General features: G+C 50.4%; 1 protein-coding gene across 8 annotated transcripts; it reads right to left on the minus strand.

Moving 5' to 3' along the window:
* Positions 1–97: 97 nt before the first annotated feature.
* Positions 98–16,277, minus strand: ATAT1 (alpha tubulin acetyltransferase 1). 8 transcript variants are annotated; one of them, XM_002714357.6, is made up of 13 exons: positions 16,123–16,270; positions 15,626–15,686; positions 15,426–15,517; positions 15,276–15,336; positions 15,039–15,152; positions 14,795–14,896; positions 5,302–5,347; positions 5,131–5,196; positions 3,689–3,760; positions 3,298–3,541; positions 904–983; positions 769–811; positions 98–470 (listed from the first exon to the last, which is right to left on the minus strand). In XM_002714357.6, exons 1-13 carry the CDS (start codon positions 16,227–16,229, stop codon positions 296–298), a joined length of 1,263 nt encoding a protein of 420 aa, XP_002714403.1. In that variant the 5' UTR covers positions 16,230–16,270; the 3' UTR covers positions 98–295. The 8 variants fall into 8 exon arrangements, with proteins under 8 accessions (XP_002714403.1, XP_051710859.1, XP_008260907.1 ...); XM_051854899.3 differs by having other exon boundaries at positions 15,866–16,234; XM_008262685.5 differs by lacking the exon at positions 5,131–5,196.
* Positions 16,278–16,401: the final 124 nt, after the last annotated feature.

Below are 16,401 nucleotides of genomic sequence, written 5' to 3' on the forward strand. Positions count from 1 at the left end.
TTGGTCTGTGGCGTTTGTCCCAAAAGCTGAACGGATGTGAGGCTGAACCGGGTGCAGTGACAGTGAGGATTGGCTGGACTGAAATAATAACACGAGATTTTTAAGGATCGCCCGTGCTAAAAATGTTTTTTATTGCTCTGGTTAAAAGTAAGATGCAAATGATTTGGAATTGATAAGGAAGCCTGTTGAATGAATGTATGAATGAATACATCCATTATAAGGGCTTGGCTCTTGGCTGTCCCCTGTAGTGAGGGAGAAATAATACTGACTTTGAGGGCGTGAGGGTGAGCTGCGGTCACCAAGGCCTGGTGCTGCGACGTTCCTGCAAGTTTCGGATGAACCTGGCGTTGAACATGTCCCCACCCACTGCCCAGGACTGGGCTGCTGGGGCCGGGGCCTGTGGAGGAGCTGTGTGCGTGGCTTCCTCCCCAGACCCGTCCTGTGCCACAACCTGCTCCTCAGGGGCAGACCTGGTAGGTGGGGAGATGGAGAGGGTGTTACACAGGTACCCAGGTGGGAATGGGCGTTAGACAATTCCAGGGCTTAGGAACCACGTTTATGGGTGTGAGGCTGGAGCTGTGTTAGATCCAAATTAAAACCCCCTCAGAGAATGCTGAAGGCTGAACCTGTGGGGAAAGAGGCTGATGGAGTATTAGGTGGGAAGTCGTGTGTGAGGGTCAAGGTTTAGGAGGCAGTAGCTGAGTGTGACGTTAGCAGAGGATGCCGGGAGGTGGTGGGAGACGATTAGGGGAGGGGTTTAGACCTCACCTAGTCTCTGTTTCCTGTTCCCCCTGCTTCGCTTCCTGGTTGCCTGTGGAAATACCAGCCATGTGCATGGGAAGGCTGGAGAAGACAGGGAGTGTGGCCTGCCAGATGGGAGGGTGAGGAGGAAAGAATACTTACCCGTATTAGGGGATGAGGCACTCAACCCCCCATGGCGGCTGTAGCAGCAGCTTTGGGCTACCAGCCCTGGGGGTGTCCCCCTGCAGAAGAAATGGGAGATGATGGGGCAGAGGCTACAGGATGGAAGATGGTTGGTATGGAGGGATCAGAGGGTACTTACCATTCCTAAGGGGTTCTAATCTAAGCTGTGCCCAGAGAAGGGGAGGGAGCTCCTTTTGTGCCCCAAGATTTTCTGGAGCAGTCCCGAGTTGTTGCTTTTTTCCTTCCAGCTGAGGTAATGTGTTAAATGTATGGCTAAATGTGATCCAAGTCATCTTAGAAAAACAGACGCTTGTATAGGCAAAAAAGAATTTGCTGGACCTGGTGCCCTGATACATGGTTTGGAAAATGTGGTTACTCTAAGATACCATAGGCCAAAGGCAAATTTAGGAGGAAAAGGAAGGGAGCCTTTGGAATAGGGTGACCAGTTGTGCTGGACTGTGGATGGAGGTAAGGGCTTGTCTTGAGAGAGAGAGAGAGATCCAAGGGTTCAGTGGGGCAGACATCAGGAAATCAAAATGGGAAGAGGAATCCAGGGATCAGCTGGGAGGCAGTTAGTGGATCCCAAGATGTTGGTAGACCTTGGCATCTCAGCAGGGGCTGGCACCGGGGTGAAGGGTGGAGATCGTTGAGGGAATGAGGGAGAGGATGCAGAGGGCTGGCGCAGAGGGTTCAGCCACTGCACCAGAGGGGCGGACTCTGCAGGAGACCCAGCGCGGAGGCTCCCTGGCAGGTGTTCTGCAGATCCCAGAGGGGAGGAGGGTGAGAGAGACAGTGGGCCTGAGATCCCAGGAAGATAGGGGTGATACACAAACGAGGCTGACACCTGAAGATTTTTTTTTTAGTGTTTCTTTTTTTTTTTTTTTCAGTGAAAATGTCAATTTAGAAAACACAAAAGAATTCTTACTTTATTCAGACAACACTGAGAGGGAAAAGAAAAGGGAGGAGTAGGGAGAGAGGGAGATCCTGCTCCCAAGGGTTTCAGGGAACACAGTGGCAGGGGGTACCTGATCTACACACATAAAGGGGTGTGGAGGGGGAGGAGCTGTCTATACCCTGGGCGTGGAGCAGGGAGGGAGGTTTTTGCTATGGAGGAAAGAAGAGGGGGAAGGCCGGAGGAAGAGTGGTACCCCATCTCATCTCAAGACAGTCTCACAAGACAAGAATATATCCGCAAAGCTACAGGGCAGGATGCATGTGAGGAGATTCCAGGATCTGATAGACCCTTGAGACCCAAACCTAACTTGAGAAACATGGCTGAGTGATCCCAGGGGGCTTTTTGGGATTCCCCTGCCAAGAAACGTGCTCCCTCAGAGAATCTGGATCTAGGGCATGTGGTGGTGTCAGCAAGTCTCCTTCGGAGTCCCCAAAGCAACATGGGTTTGGGGGCTCCCTAACACATACACAAACATGGAAATTGAGAGTTTGGCAACGTTGAATGGACCCCACTGGGGAGCTGACGGCCCCTGGATTGTTCACTGGCTGCCAAGGGCAGGCAGCACCAAGCAGTATTGGAGCCGCCGGCAGTGCAGAGGGAGTATGAGAGTCACTCCGTGGGCGAGGCTCCAGGGTTCCCTGCTGGCCGAGGCCCTCGGGCCTGCCAGGGTGCTCTAGAGTCTGACAGCAGGCCAGAGTGTGCTTCTCTAGATAATTAGTGTCTGTGGGGAGCGAGTTAGAACACAAGTCAGGGGAGCGGGGCGCCTTTTGTGGTAAGAAAACCTACCAAGGATTAGGCCATTTGGGACCCTGACAACCCAGTTCTCCAAGAAAGGGGAAGAGGGAATCCTATGGGTTCCACTGGGTCCTGGAGGATGCAGTGGAAGAGCGGGTCTGAGGTTCCTGGGGGGAGGGTCTCTGCCTACCCCGCGTCTCCCAGGGAGGGAGGTGGGTGGCTGTCAGTATCGACTGTCATCAGAGCGGGGAAGGGAGCTGTGGAGGGATGTTAGGGGTGGGAGGAAGGGAGAAGGAAAATGGGGGAGAGAGAAAAACAGAGAAATCAGAGGTGAAGAGAAAGCCAGGGAGAGAAACAAAGGAGACGCCCGTGCCCTGCCCGCTAGGACTTGGGGCCAGTGGCTCCCTGGTCGGTGTCAGGGACACTGCCCTTCCTGGTCTCAGAAGGCCTAGATGCCCCGCCCATTGGCCCTCTGTGCTCTTCCACCCTTCCATGCAACTCCAGTGTTAAAACTGGGCTCCCCATAATAATATAATTTGCTTCCCAATTGTTCCACAAATACAGTCAGTGCACTGACTTTTCTGGAAAGCTTTCTGGACTCCCCAGTCCGCCCGCCCTTCAGTTCCATTCCCGACCTCTTCCTGCACAGCCTGCGGACTCCCTGACCCACCGACTCCTGTTACCTGGTGCGGCGACGCTGGGCTGGGCTGCCTCCGGGGTCGGTGGCCAGCAGAAGGCGGGCGGTAGGGTGTGGGGGGCAGAGGCGCAGGGAACGCAGCAGCTCCTGCTCTGGCACGAAGGGGCGGAGGGGACCCCGATCTGGCGAATTTCCCAAGCTGCTGGAGCGTGGGGGCGGGTGGGCTGGAGGTGTGGTACGGCGAGGGGCCCTGTTGAGGGGCCAAGGAGGCTCCACAGCTACCTTCAGAACTGGGGAGAGGGAGGGAAAAAAAGTAAGAGGACGAAAAGAGGGAAGGAAGAGGTAGGTGTTAACGACAGGAAGGATTAGGGTCGAAAGAAGAGAAACCAGAGTCTTTGGACACTGCCGCCCTTCCCGGGAACCCCAGCCCCTCTTACATTCTCGGTCACTAGAGGAGTATGGCTTAATGTCTCCCTCTGCTCTCTTGGGTGGCAGCTTCCGTGCTGGGGCTGGTGGTGGAGACAGACAAGGTGAGCATTAGCACCCCTCCTCCCAGCCGCTACCCCCAGAGCCCCAGGCCTCTGCTCCCGGACGCCACACTTCCTCCTGGGAACTCCATCGCAGAAGGTGTGCTGTGGCGGTGCCGACGCGCGAGAGGGAATTCAGGAGGATGCTGGAGCACTTTGGAGGAGAGCCAGAGGAGTAGGCCAAACACAAGAGTTAAGGGAGAAAGATCCGAGGGAGATTCCAGGATCCTGGGAGATGCAGGAGAAGGGTGGCCGAGGGGAGGAGAGCTCTTACTGTTGGTGGGTGCTGTCAGGCCCCCCTGGGATTCTGGGGCAGTGCAATGGTCCCAGCTGGGCCAGCAAGGACCGTGGGTTTGTCTAGATGAGATGGACAAAGCCCTTGGTTAATCAGGAATTGCTCTGGGGAGCTCACGGGGGATTGGTGTGGGGCAGAACCTTTCTTCCCTATGCAAAGAGGGAGAGACTGAAGTTTCCCTAAGTTAAACGAAAACAGAGAATTTGGACATCTGAAAGGGAGCTATGAGACATGTTGTCTACAGCCCCTCTCCTCACTCCTCTCCCTGCTCCCCCTTCTCCCCTTGAAGAGCTGCTCTGCCATGTGTGGCCACGGACAGGCTCCTCAGCCAGCACATGTCAGCTTCATCCTCAGCTCAGCCCCATGGGCCTGAATCCTCACATCCCTGTTGGCTCGCACCCCCTCTTACCATCTGTGCCAGCAGGAGCTTGGAAACCAAAGTCAGCCGTATCACGTGCCCCTCGGTGCCTGGCCCTGGTGACATCAGGTGGAGGACCAGCCCCCCCTTTCTTTGCCAGCCATGGAGGACAGTGAGAACCAGCCAGAAAGCTGGCTCCGAAAGGGAGCCCTTGTGTGCCCTGTGCTGCTCGTCCTCCAGGCGGGAGCGAGAAGGGGTGAGGGGCCCCCATGGGCAGCCAGGTTGAGGGTGTGGATGAGGATGAGACCTGGGGAGCACTTTAGCTGGAAATGCTATAAGTTCTGAGCATTACCTCCTAACACTCACATGTAAACTTTGGACCATCCCTGTCACTGTTCTCTCTGGAAACAGAAGGGCTGCCTGCGCTCACCTGTCCTTCACTCCTGACGAAACCCTAATGCGTTACAAAGGGACCCAACTCAGGCCTATTTGGATGGACCTGAGCTAGCAGGAGGTGCCCCTGGCATCAACAGGCCCCCAGGGAGCTTGCTTGGTTAAAAATACAGGCGAGGCAAAAATGCACTGAGCTCCAGTGAGGGCAGAGGCCAGTGGGCAGCGCAGACAGCACTGTGTTTGGGCCGTCCCCAGAGTAACTAGCCCTCCCTGCGCTGCGGTCCACGCACTCCAGGCGGGCTTTACCAGCGGGCGTGGCATCAACTGCAGCACGAGCCTGTCGCATCGCCCTCAGAGAGGGAGCGGGGGGCCCTGTGAGGAAGGAAGCCGTGGTGCCCCTCAGTGGGGGCCTGCAGGGCCAAGAGCCCACCTCTTCCTTCCCCTCATCCCAACTACACAGGAGCTGAGGAAACTTACGATGTTGATGGGCGAAGAAACCTTCAAAGATCACAAAGTTGTTCACCTAGAAGATGAAGCAAACAAAACGCCTGAGTCGGCCACTTGGCACACCCTTGGGTACAGAACCTTGCACTGGGAAAACCATACAGGGAAGAGCAGAAGCCAGACAGTTCGTCCTGGGCAAACAGACCCACTCAAAAAACCTAGCCTCCACCAAGCTGAACCTAAAGTTCATATGGAATTGCAAAAGACCTTGAATAGCCAGTCCTTGAAAAAGAAGGACAAACACAGAGGACTTTCTAATTTTAAAACTCTCACCGACCTACAGTAGTCAAAACAGCGTGGTGGTGGCATAAGGCCAAATACATAGTCAGTGGAATAGGATTGAGAGTCTAGAAATAAATGTATGTGTCCGTAGTCAATTAGACGAGGGTGCCAATACCATTCAGTGGGACAAAGAACAGTCTCCCTTAAATGGTACTTAGATAACCAAATATCCACATGCGAGATTGAGAATTTGGATGTGTACCAATGACAAAAAATAACTCACAGTGGATCAAAGGCCTAAATGTAACAGCTAAAACTATGAAACTCTTAGAAGGGAATTGGAAAATCACAGCTATGGATTAGGCAACCGTTCTTTTTTCTTAAGTTTTATTTTATTTTATTTGAAAGAGTTACAGAGAGGCATAAGCAGAGGCAGAGAGAGAGATCTATCTACTGATTCACTCCCCAAATGGCCACAAAAGCCAGAGCTGGGCCAGCCCAGAGCCAGGAGTTTCTTCCCGGTCTCCCAGATGGTACATAGGACAAAGAACTTGGACCATGATGCGCTGCTTTCCCAGACATATTACCAGGGAACTGGATAGGAAACTGAGCAGCCAGGACTCCAACCTGTGCCTATATGGGATGCTGGCACTATGGGCAGTGGCTTTACCTGCTGTATCACAGAGCCAGCCCCAACAGTTTCTTAAGTATGATACAAAAGGCATAACCAACAAAAAATAGACTTCATCAAAATTAAAAATTTTGTGGTTTAGGGCTGGTGTTGTGGCATAGTGGATAAAGCTGCTGCCTGCAATGCTGGCATCCCATATGAGCGCTAGTGTCCCAGATGTTCTACTTCTTTTTTTTTTTTTTTTTCAGATTTTTAACATTTATTTGAGAGGCAGAGTTACAGAGAGAGAGGGAGAGACACAGAGTAGTGAGAGAGATCTTTCATCCACTGGTTCACTCCCCAAATGGCCACAATGGCCAGAGCTGATCAGGACCAGGAGCTTCTTCTGGGTCTCCCACCTGGGTACAGGGGCCCAAGCACTTGGGCCATCTTCCACTGCTTCCCCAGGTGAATTAGCAGAGAGCTGGACTGGGAATAGAGTATCCAGGACTCAACCAGCACTCAGATGGGATGCCAGCACCACAGGCAGAGGCTTAACCTTTCATGCCACAGTGCTGGCCCCAGAGGTTCCAATTCTAATCCAGCCCCCTACTAATGGCCTGAGAAAAGCAGCAGAAGATGATCCAAGTCCTTGGGCCCCTGCACCCACATGAGAGAAACGAATGAAGCTCCTGGCTTCAGCTTGGTCCAGCCCTGGCTGTTGTAGCCATCTGGGGAGTGAGCCAGTGGATGGAGGATTCTCTCTAACTCTGACTTTGACTTTCAAATAAATGAATCAGTTCTTAAAAAATTTGTGTTTCAAACACACTACCAAAAAAAAAAAAAAAAATGAGCCATTGTTGTGGCATAGCAAATTAAGGACCATCTGTGATGCTGGCATACCTTAGGAGCACTGGTTCAAGTCCCAGCTGCTCCACTTCTAATCCAACTCCCTGCTAATGTTCTGGGAAAGCAACACAAAATGGCCTGAGTGCTTGGCTCCCTGCCACCCAAGTGGGAGACCTGGATGGAGTTCTAGGCTCCTGGCTTAAGCCTGGCCTGGTCATTGTGGCTATTTGGGGGGTGAGCCAGTAGATGGAAGATCTCTGTCTCTCCCTCTCTCTAACTTTGCCTTTCAGATAAATAAATTTTAAAAAAATGAATGAGCAAAATATTTAACTGAACATTTCTCTAGAGAACACAATTTCCAATAAGCACATAAGAAGATGTTCAACATCATTAGACAATAGGGAAATGCAAATCAAAACCACCAAAACCACTTTGTATCGATTAGAATGCCTGTTTTAAGGAAAATGGAAATTAACCTGCTGGCAAGAACATGGAGAAATCGGAACCCTCTTACACTACTAGTGCAGAGGTAAAATGGTACAGCCATTGCGGAGAAACAGCTTGTCAGTCCTCAGAAAGTGAAAAGAATTACTGAGTGACTCCACAGTCCCACTCTTAGGTACACACTGACAGAACTAGAGATACAAGTATAAGTCAGTAGCCACCATAGCTAACAATTCATTTTACATTGTATAAAGAGCCAGAAGGGGGCTGGCGCTGTGGCCTAGTAGGTTAAGCCTCTGCCTGTGGTGTCAACCTCCCATATGGGCACCAGTTTGAGTCCTGGTTGCTCCACTTCTGATCCAGCTCCCTGCTTATAGCCTGGGAAAGCACTGGAAGATGACCCAAGTGCTTGGGTCCCTTCACTCATGTGGGAGACCCAGAAGAAGCTCCAGGCTCCTGACTTCAGATCAGCGCAGCTCTGGCCATTGCAGCCATTTGGGGAAGTGAACCAGTGGACAGAAGATACCTCTGTCTGTAACTCTGCTTCTCAAGTAAATAAATAAGTCTTGCAAAAAAAAAAAAAAAAGAAGAAAAGAGTTTGAATGTTCTTGATGATGAATGATATGGAAATGCTAGATGTTCTGATTTGATCATTACACATTTTACACATGTACTGAATTCCCACACTCTACTCCATAAACATCTATAGTTACTGTATGTCCATAAACACTTCTTGGGGTAGGGGTCATGGTGCAGTAGGTGAGGCTGCTGCTTGGGACACCCATATCCTATAACAGAATGCCTGCTTAATCCAGCTACTCTGTTTCCAGTCCAACTTCCTGCTAATATGTATCCTGGTAAATTAGTGATGGCTCAAGTATCTGAGTTCCTGAGGTCCTCATGAGAGATCTGGATGGTGTCTCCTTGGCTTTGGCCTGGCCCAGCCCTGGCTGTTTTTTGAAGTTGGGGGGTAAAGCAGTAGATAGAAGATATTCTCTCTCTCTCTCTCTCTCTCTGTTATACTTTTCAAATAAAGATAAACATTAGGGGCTAGTGTTGTGGTATCATGGATTAAGCTACCACTTGGGATACCAGCATCCCGTATGAGCACAGGTTTGAGTCCTCACTGCTCCATTTTCAATCCAGCTCCCTTCTAATGCACCTGGGAACGCAGCAGAAGATGGCCTAAGTGCTTGGGCCCCTGCTACCCCATGTGGGAGACCCAGATGAAGCTACAGGCTTCTGGCTTTGGCCTGACCCAGCCCTGGCCATTGCATCCATTTGGGGAGTGAAGCAGTAGATGGAAGCTCGCTGTTACTCTGCTTTACAAATAAATGAATCTTTAAAAAAATAAACCTACCTACCTACCTCTTAATTCTATTTCCATGAGCTTTTTGAAGCACAATTGTATTATTACATTCAAATAATTGTTAGAGGGGCTGGCAGCATGGTACAGCCGTTAAGCCACTGCCTGCGATGCCAGCATCCCACATAAGTGCTGGTTCAAGTCCCAGCTGCTCCACTTATGCTCCAGCTCCCTGCTGAGGTGCCTGGGAAGGCAGCAGATGATGGCCCAAATGTTTGCACCTCCTGCCACCCATGTGGCAGACCCAGGTGGAGTTCCAGGCCCCTCACTTTGGCCTGGCCCAGCCTTGGCCATTGCAGCTACCTGGGGAGTGAACCAGTGGATAGAAGATCTCTGTCCTCTCTCTCTCTCCCTTCCTCCCTCTCTGTAAATCTGCCTTTCAAATAAGTAATTAAATATTAAAAACACTGGAGTCACTATGCAAAGAAAAAAAAACAAAACAAAAACAAAAACAAACCCAAACCAACAAAACTTGGAGACACAGCTTGCCCAAAGTCAAGAAGTACAAGCGGCAGCACTGGGCCTTAGGCTTGCAACTCCCGATTCTAGTGGTGGTGTCCTGGCCAGAGTGCAGTGACATGAACAGGACTCAGTTCAAATCTGGACATAGCACTTACTAGCTGTGTGACTCTGGTAAGTCACTGATTTGTATGAGTGCACACAGCTCAAAAGAGACTAGCTCAAATGAGACGGGCAAGGTTCTGAGATGACGCATCTAGATAGACCATGACACATTCTGTACAGTGCATCCCTCTAATCCTTTGTGTTCACTGAGTAAAGTGTTAGATGTCAGGCGTTGTACTCCTTCTGCTCTCTGCTGCCTCCTCATGGAGAAATCTCCTGGAGAGGGAGTAGACCCTGCTTACTGCTTGCCTTGACCTTGCTGTAATGCTACCAGCCTATCCTCATCTTCCCCTACTTGGCACATGCCAGCACTCCATCACAGCACACTGCTGGTGGCAGTGCCCAGAATGGTGGTTTGATTGCTTTCTGCCTTTGCTCATGCTGGTCCATACACTAGTCCACCCCAGTTTGTCCAAGTGAAGAACATTTGCCTTTTAAGATTAAACATACAGGGGCCAGTGCTGCGGGTAAAGCTGCCGCCTGCAGTGCTGGCATCCCATATGGGCGCTGGTTCAAGATCTGGCTGCTCCACTTCCGATCCAGCTCTCTGCTATGGCCTGAGAAAGCAGTAGAAAATGGCCCAAGTCCTTGGGCCCCTGCACCCACGTGGGAGACCTGGAGGAAGCTCTTGGCTCCTGGCTTTGGATTGGCGCAACTCTAGCAGTTTCAGCCAATTGGGGAGTGACTGTCGGATGGAAGACTTCTCTTTGCTTCTCCTTCTCTGCCTCTATAACTCTTTCAAATAAATAAATAAATCTTTTTAAGAAAAAGATTAAACATACATCAAGCCTTTCTCTATCCAATTCCCAACCCAAGGAAGCACTCGTGATGTCTTTGTGCCTTCCCTGTGACCATGTCAAGTAATGTTACAGTGGATTAACTGTCCACACTCAGATCCAAGGCTAACCTGACAATCAAATCCCAACCCGTCCTGCCAACCCAACAGTATCACTTCAGCATTTTCCCCACTTGCTCTGCCGTCATCAGATCTTCTCTCTGCTGAATCATTCCTACGCTGTTAGTTCTGAAAAGAGTTTGTCTTCTCGGATTCATTTCTGCCTCTAGTTATTGCTCTGTTTTCTCTGTTCCCCTTAAAGCAACATTTAGGAGTGACCTATCCTTGCTGTCTCCGGTCCTGGCTTCTCAAATGTACCAAACCCACTCATTCCTGGCTTCCACCCACCATGGCACCAAAACAGGTGCTTAGGATCCCCAGGGCTGTGCTAGCTAAATCCGACAGCCACTCCTCAGACTTCTTATTCCACTGATCAGCAGCATGTTTCCAGTAAACCGTTCTTTTCTCCTGGAAACATAGTCTTCACCAGCCTTCTAGGTCACCTCACTTTTAACTTTACTGGCCCTTGGTTGCATTTGCTGGCTGTTCTTCTACCTTTTACTTTTCTAATATTTATTTATTTATATGAAAGGCAGAGAGAGAGAAACAGATTTTTTATCCACTGGTTCACTCCCCAAATGACCAAAACAGCCAATGTCCGGGCAAAGCTGAAGCCAGGAGCCAAAAACCGTATCTGGGTCTAAAACTGGCACTTTTTTAAAAAAAAAAAGATTTATTTTTTTGAGAGGCAGAGTTAGAGAGGTCTTCCATCCACTATTCACTCCCCCAAAATGGCCACAATGGCTGGAGCTGGGCCAATCCAAAACCAGGAGCCAGGAGCTTCTGGGCCTCCCACACGGGTGCAGGGATCCAAAGTCTTGGGCCATCTTCTGCTTTCCCAGGCCATAGCAGAGAGCTGGATTGGAAGTGGAGCAGCCGGGACTTGAACTGGCCCCCTGAAACTGGCACTTTGATATCGGATGCCACAAGTGATAGCTTAATCTACTGACACCATAATGTTGGCCCTCTCTCTACTTTTCTAAAAGAATGCTCACGGACTTAAGTCTTGGACCACTTCTCTTTACTGTCTCTCTGGTGATCTCATCCCATCTCAGTGCTTTAAATACCATGTGTATGCAAGGCTGGCAGCGTGGCACACTGAATTAGGCTACTGACTGTAACATCAGCATCCCACATTGGAGCATATGTTTGAGTCCTGACTGCTCTGCTTGTGAACTGGCTCCCTTCTAACGAGCCTGGGAAAGCAGCAGAGGATGGCCCAAGTGCTCGGGCCCTTGCACCCATGTGAGAGACCCAGACTACAGGCCTGGACGAGCCTCAGCTGCCATTGCAGTCATCTGGGGAGTGAACCAACAGATGGATGATCTCTCTCTGTTGCTGTCTCTCCTGTGTGCATGGGTGGGTATGTGTACAGATGTATGTCATCCTCCCCTACAAATAAATAAATCTTTTAAATAAATAAATAAATACTGTGTGTATGCTTAAAACTCCACTCCAAACCTCCCCCTGGATATCCCAGGAAGTACCAAACTGTACTCAACCTCAACACATCATAGGCATCTTCAATTAATATATTAGAAGTGGATTTCTGAATGGGCCTTTATCCTAACAGTTTACTACACTCGACTCCCAGAGTACCTGGAATCCATCCACAGCTGTAGCCCCCTTTTATTTTTTTAATATTTATTTATTTTAAAGTTAAGAGTTACAGAGAAGGAGAGGCAAAAGCACAGCCAGAGAGAGAGAGAGACCCTCCATCCACTCTGGTTCACTCCCCAAGTGATCACAATGGTCAGGACCTGGCCAGGCTGAAGCCAGGAGCTTCTTCTGGGTCTCTCACATGAGTGCAGGGGCCCAAGGACTTGGGTCATCTTTCACTGCTTTCCCAGGCATATTAGCAGGGAGCTGGACTGGAAGTGGAGCAGCCAGACCTGGAACTGGCGCTGATATGAGATTCTGGTGCTGCAGGCAGTGACTTTATGCCACAGTACCGGCTCCTAGTTGCAGCTCTTGACTCCAGCTTCCTGCTAATGTAGACCCTATGATATTTCAAGTAATTGGATTCCTGCCATTCACTTGGACAAACTGGACTGTATTCCTGGTTCCAGCTTCAGCTCTCACCCATCCCTAGCTGTTATGGGCATCTGAAGAGTGAACCAGTGGATTGGAGTCTCTTTGACTCTCAAACAAATATCAAAAAAATTTCCTCCCAAAGCTGACCTATCTACCATCTCATTTTATGCAAATTCATCCTCCCAAATGCAAATGTTTACCCCAAGAACTGTAAGGGCCATTCTTTTTTTTTTTTTTTTTTTTTTTTTTAAGATTTATTTATTTATTTGAAAGTCAGAGTTACACAGAGAGTGAAGGAGAGGCAGACAGAGAGTCTTCCATCCGCTGGTTCACTCCCCAGTTGGCTGGAATGGCTGGAGCTGAGCTGATCCAAAGCCAGGAGCCAGGATCTTCTTCTAGGTCTCCCCCATGGGTGCAGGGGCCCAAGGTCTTAGGCCATCTTCTACTGCTTTCCCAGGCCATAGCAGAGAGCTGGATGGGAAGTGGAGCAGCCAGAATTCGAACCGGCACCCGTATGGGATGCTGGCACTGTAGGTGGCAGTTTTACCTACTACACCATAGCACCGGCCCCTGGGGGTCATTCTTAAGCCCTCTCTCATGGGCTAGCACTGTGGTGTAGGGTAAAGCCACTGCCTGAACACCAGCATCCCATATGGGCACGAGTTCAAGTCTCAGCTGCTCCACTTCCAATCCAGCTCCCTGCTAATGGCTTGGGAAAGCACCAGAAGATGGCCCAAGTGCTTGGGCTCCTACACCCATGTGGAAGACCCATAGGAAGCTCCTGGCTCCTGACTTTGGCCTGACCCAGCCGTGGCTGTTGTGGCCATTTGGGGAGTGAACCAGCAGATGGAAGATCTTTCTCACTCTCTGTAACTCTTTCAAATAAATAAGTAAATAAATCAACCTTTAAATTAACCCTCTTTTTTCCCACATACAAGCTATTAGGAAATCTTATCTATTTACCTTCAAAATACTTCATTACCTCTTTGATCGCATCTACTGCACCCCCCATCACTTAGCACTATTCCTCCATCCAGGCCCATTCCTGCCTCACGACCTTTCAACAGGCTGTCCCCTCTGTCCGGGACGCTGTCCCTTCAGGATTCACTTCCTTTGAGTTACTGCTCCAGTGGCACTTTGTCAGTGAGGCCTTCTCTGGTTGTCACTTGAACTTGCAATCCCAAAACCCCACACCCACCATGGCATACTCAAGCCCTCTTACTCGCTCTCATCTACCTGGAGTGCTAATCATTGACCATGGTATACGCTTGATTTACTGTTTGTCTGTCTCCCCAGCTAGAATGTAAGTTCTGCCAGAGCAGGGACTTCTGTCTCTTCTACTGAGTAAAGTGTTCCCAGCACCCAGAACAGCACTGAGTGCTCAGTACATATTTTTTGAATGGATGGGCAGGATTAGTAACATTTTATTGCGCTTAATTTTAAACAAGCCACTTTCCCCATCTTAGGATAAAGCTGCCAGAGAAAATACATTTTTCTCAATCTTTAATAAATGTAAATGAGCAGTGGCTAGTGTGAGAACGAAGTAAAAATGATGTGTAGGAAACAACTCAGGATAAGTATAGATGCATGTGGACACATTTAGCCCAGTGGTTGACACTGTTCTCACACATTAGAGTACCTGAGTTGGACAGTCTACTCTGTGTCCTAATTCCAGCTTCTTGCTAATGCAGACTTTGGCAGGGAGCTCAAGAGTTAGGCTCCTGCCATCCTCATGGGAGACCTGGATTGAGTTCCCAGCACCCAGCTTCTGCCTGGCCAAGCCTGAGCAATTGTAGACATCTAAGCAGTGAACAGGTAGAAGGGAGCTCTCCCTCTCTATCTCTCTGTACCTCAAGTCAACAAATTAAAAAATTTTAAAGAGACTTGAGAAATAGATGAACATGAAAGACTTCAAGATGAGAGATGGTACAATGAGAAGAAAACCAAGCTTGGGGGTGGCACTGTGGCATAGCAGGTAAAGCCGCCACCTGCAGTGCCAGCATCCCATATGGGCACTGGTTCTGGACCTGGCTGCTCCACTTACAATCCAGCTCTCTGCTATGGCCTGGGAAGGCAACAGAAGATGGCCTGAGTCCTTGGGCCCCTGAACCTGCACGGGAGACCTGGAAGAAGATCCTGGTTCCTGGCTTTGATCAGCCCAGTTCCAGCTGTTGCGGCCCATTGAGGAGTGAAGCAGAGGATGGAAGACCTCTTCTCTCTCTCTCTCTGCCTCTCCTTCTCTCTCTGTGTAACTCTTTCAAATAAATAAATGTCTTTTAAAAAAAAGCAAGCTTAACTGTATTCAGTTAACTCTGTTCAATGAGAAATAAGGAGCTCTTGGAAGGCACTGTTTCTTTGACCAAAATAATAAATAAGTTCAATGGGAATGCTCAGTGGGAATTTATCCTCTGCAGCTTCTAACCTGTGGGACGGTGGTCTCCAGGTTGTAGTGCTTATTCAGGAACTTCAGCAGCTTCGGTGAAGGCCGGTCAATGGCCAGCTGGTGTGGTTCGACGCGCTCCTTCTGCAGGGAACAGGATGGAGTAGGGGAGGTATGGAGAGGGCAGGCCAAAGGAGCCTGGAAGGGATTAGGAGGACAGGGGAACATGGCAGTGGGGGTACGAGGAGGGGGGCTGGATTAAAAAAAAAAAAAAGACAACTGATACCTGCAGCATGTACTGGAAGAGTTCTCGCCCGTGGCCATGGCGTTGCACCGACTCGTGTATGTAAAAGTCCAAGATGCAGAGTGGTTCTACCTCATTGTGAGCCTCACGATCATCCTGTGTAGCAAAGAATATTACGGGCTTTTTTAGGATCCAGGTATCTTTGCTGCCTTCCAGCCACCAGCATGTTTGTTCTCTGGAACCAAGGCATAAGAACATCCAGCTTCCAACAACACTCACCAATACAAAGAGCTTCTTGTATCCAACTTTGATGAAACCAATAATGGCTCCTTTCCCAGCCCTGCAGAACGGGAAAATAGTGAACAAGCTAGTGGTGGCTATCTGTTAGTGAGCGGAGGACGAAGGGCTGGAAGGGCGAGTGGCACTCACGGTCGGGCTGCAGTGTCTTTGAGCACATAAATGACATGGCGGTTGCTCTGCATCCTTGACGCGCTGGTGATGGGAGCAGGAAGGTGCTGGGCCTGTCAGGAGGAGGAAGAGACTTCCTGCACGTCCCTTCCACAGGACTTGGGCCTCCCTTATTTGCCATCCCTACAGAGGGCCCCCTTTACCCCGAGACTCCCCAGTACCTTGGCAGAAGCCTTGCCCAGTTCATCTACAATGGTCATAATTTGCTGCTGCAGATCAATACTATAAGAAGAGAGGAAACAAAGAGTCAGATACTCACTCACTGAATTAGGTGGTCCTGGGCAGTCACTCCTGAGCCCCTGGGCCACAACTCCAACCCCGGCTCCTCCTGAAGGCTCCTCCTCTCCACCTTTGCTTGGGAGTCTCCACCCGCCCCGCTGGATCCCAAACTTTCAACACACCTCTCCCTCCTCCCTTAAGGTTGCGGTGGGGAAGTAGGGAGGGCAGGCCAATTTGGGACCGCATTGGGCAAAAGGGTGAAAGGTCACAGGTCCAAGCTCTGATAAGCCCACTAAGTTTAGGGTTAAAGGTCATCAAAAGGGCAGGCCGGGACATCAAAAGGAACGGCCGCTAGAGGATGAGAAGGGGGCGTGGCGCCTGGTCCCGGCTGGCTGAGTAACTGGGAGAGAAGGGACACGGGGCGGGTATGAGAGGTCACCGGGCCGGAGTTGTGGTTCCGGGTCGGCGGGCCGGGGGCCGCAGGTGCTGGTCCAGCACCGTGATCCGCTCCGGGAACAGCGCGTCCACATCGAACGGGAACTCCATGGCCCATTGTGCGCGGCCGGACCCGCCCCACACGACGTCACTTCCGCCCCTTCCCTCTGCCTCCCCCCCCACCCCGGTCTATTTCAGGAACCACGCCCAGCGGCATCCAAGACCCACCCCCAGGGAGTCCTTTGTTCCCTCCCCCAAGCCCTGGCAGCTGTCCCCTTGGCAA

This window comes from Oryctolagus cuniculus, chromosome 5, assembly GCF_051225735.1.
Source record: "Oryctolagus cuniculus isolate XC-2025 breed Fujian yellow rabbit chromosome 5, ASM5122573v1, whole genome shotgun sequence".
Taxonomy (NCBI): Eukaryota; Metazoa; Chordata; class Mammalia; order Lagomorpha; family Leporidae; genus Oryctolagus; species Oryctolagus cuniculus.

What these genes read in the sequence shown, in the direction of transcription:
- ATAT1 (XM_002714357.6), bottom strand. Translation starts at nt 16,229, where the DNA reads ATGGAGTTCCCGTTCGATGTGGACGCGCTGTTCCCGGAGCGGATCACG. An exon ending in TTTCTTCGCCCATCAACATC is followed by an intron (nt 5,197 to 5,301) that starts GTAAGTTTCCTC and finishes CCTTCCTCACAG; the next exon opens with GGCCCCCCGCTCCCTCTCTG. An exon ending in TGCCTCATCCCCTAATACGG is followed by an intron (nt 812 to 903) that starts GTAAGTATTCTT and finishes GTATTTCCACAG; the next exon opens with GCAACCAGGAAGCGAAGCAG.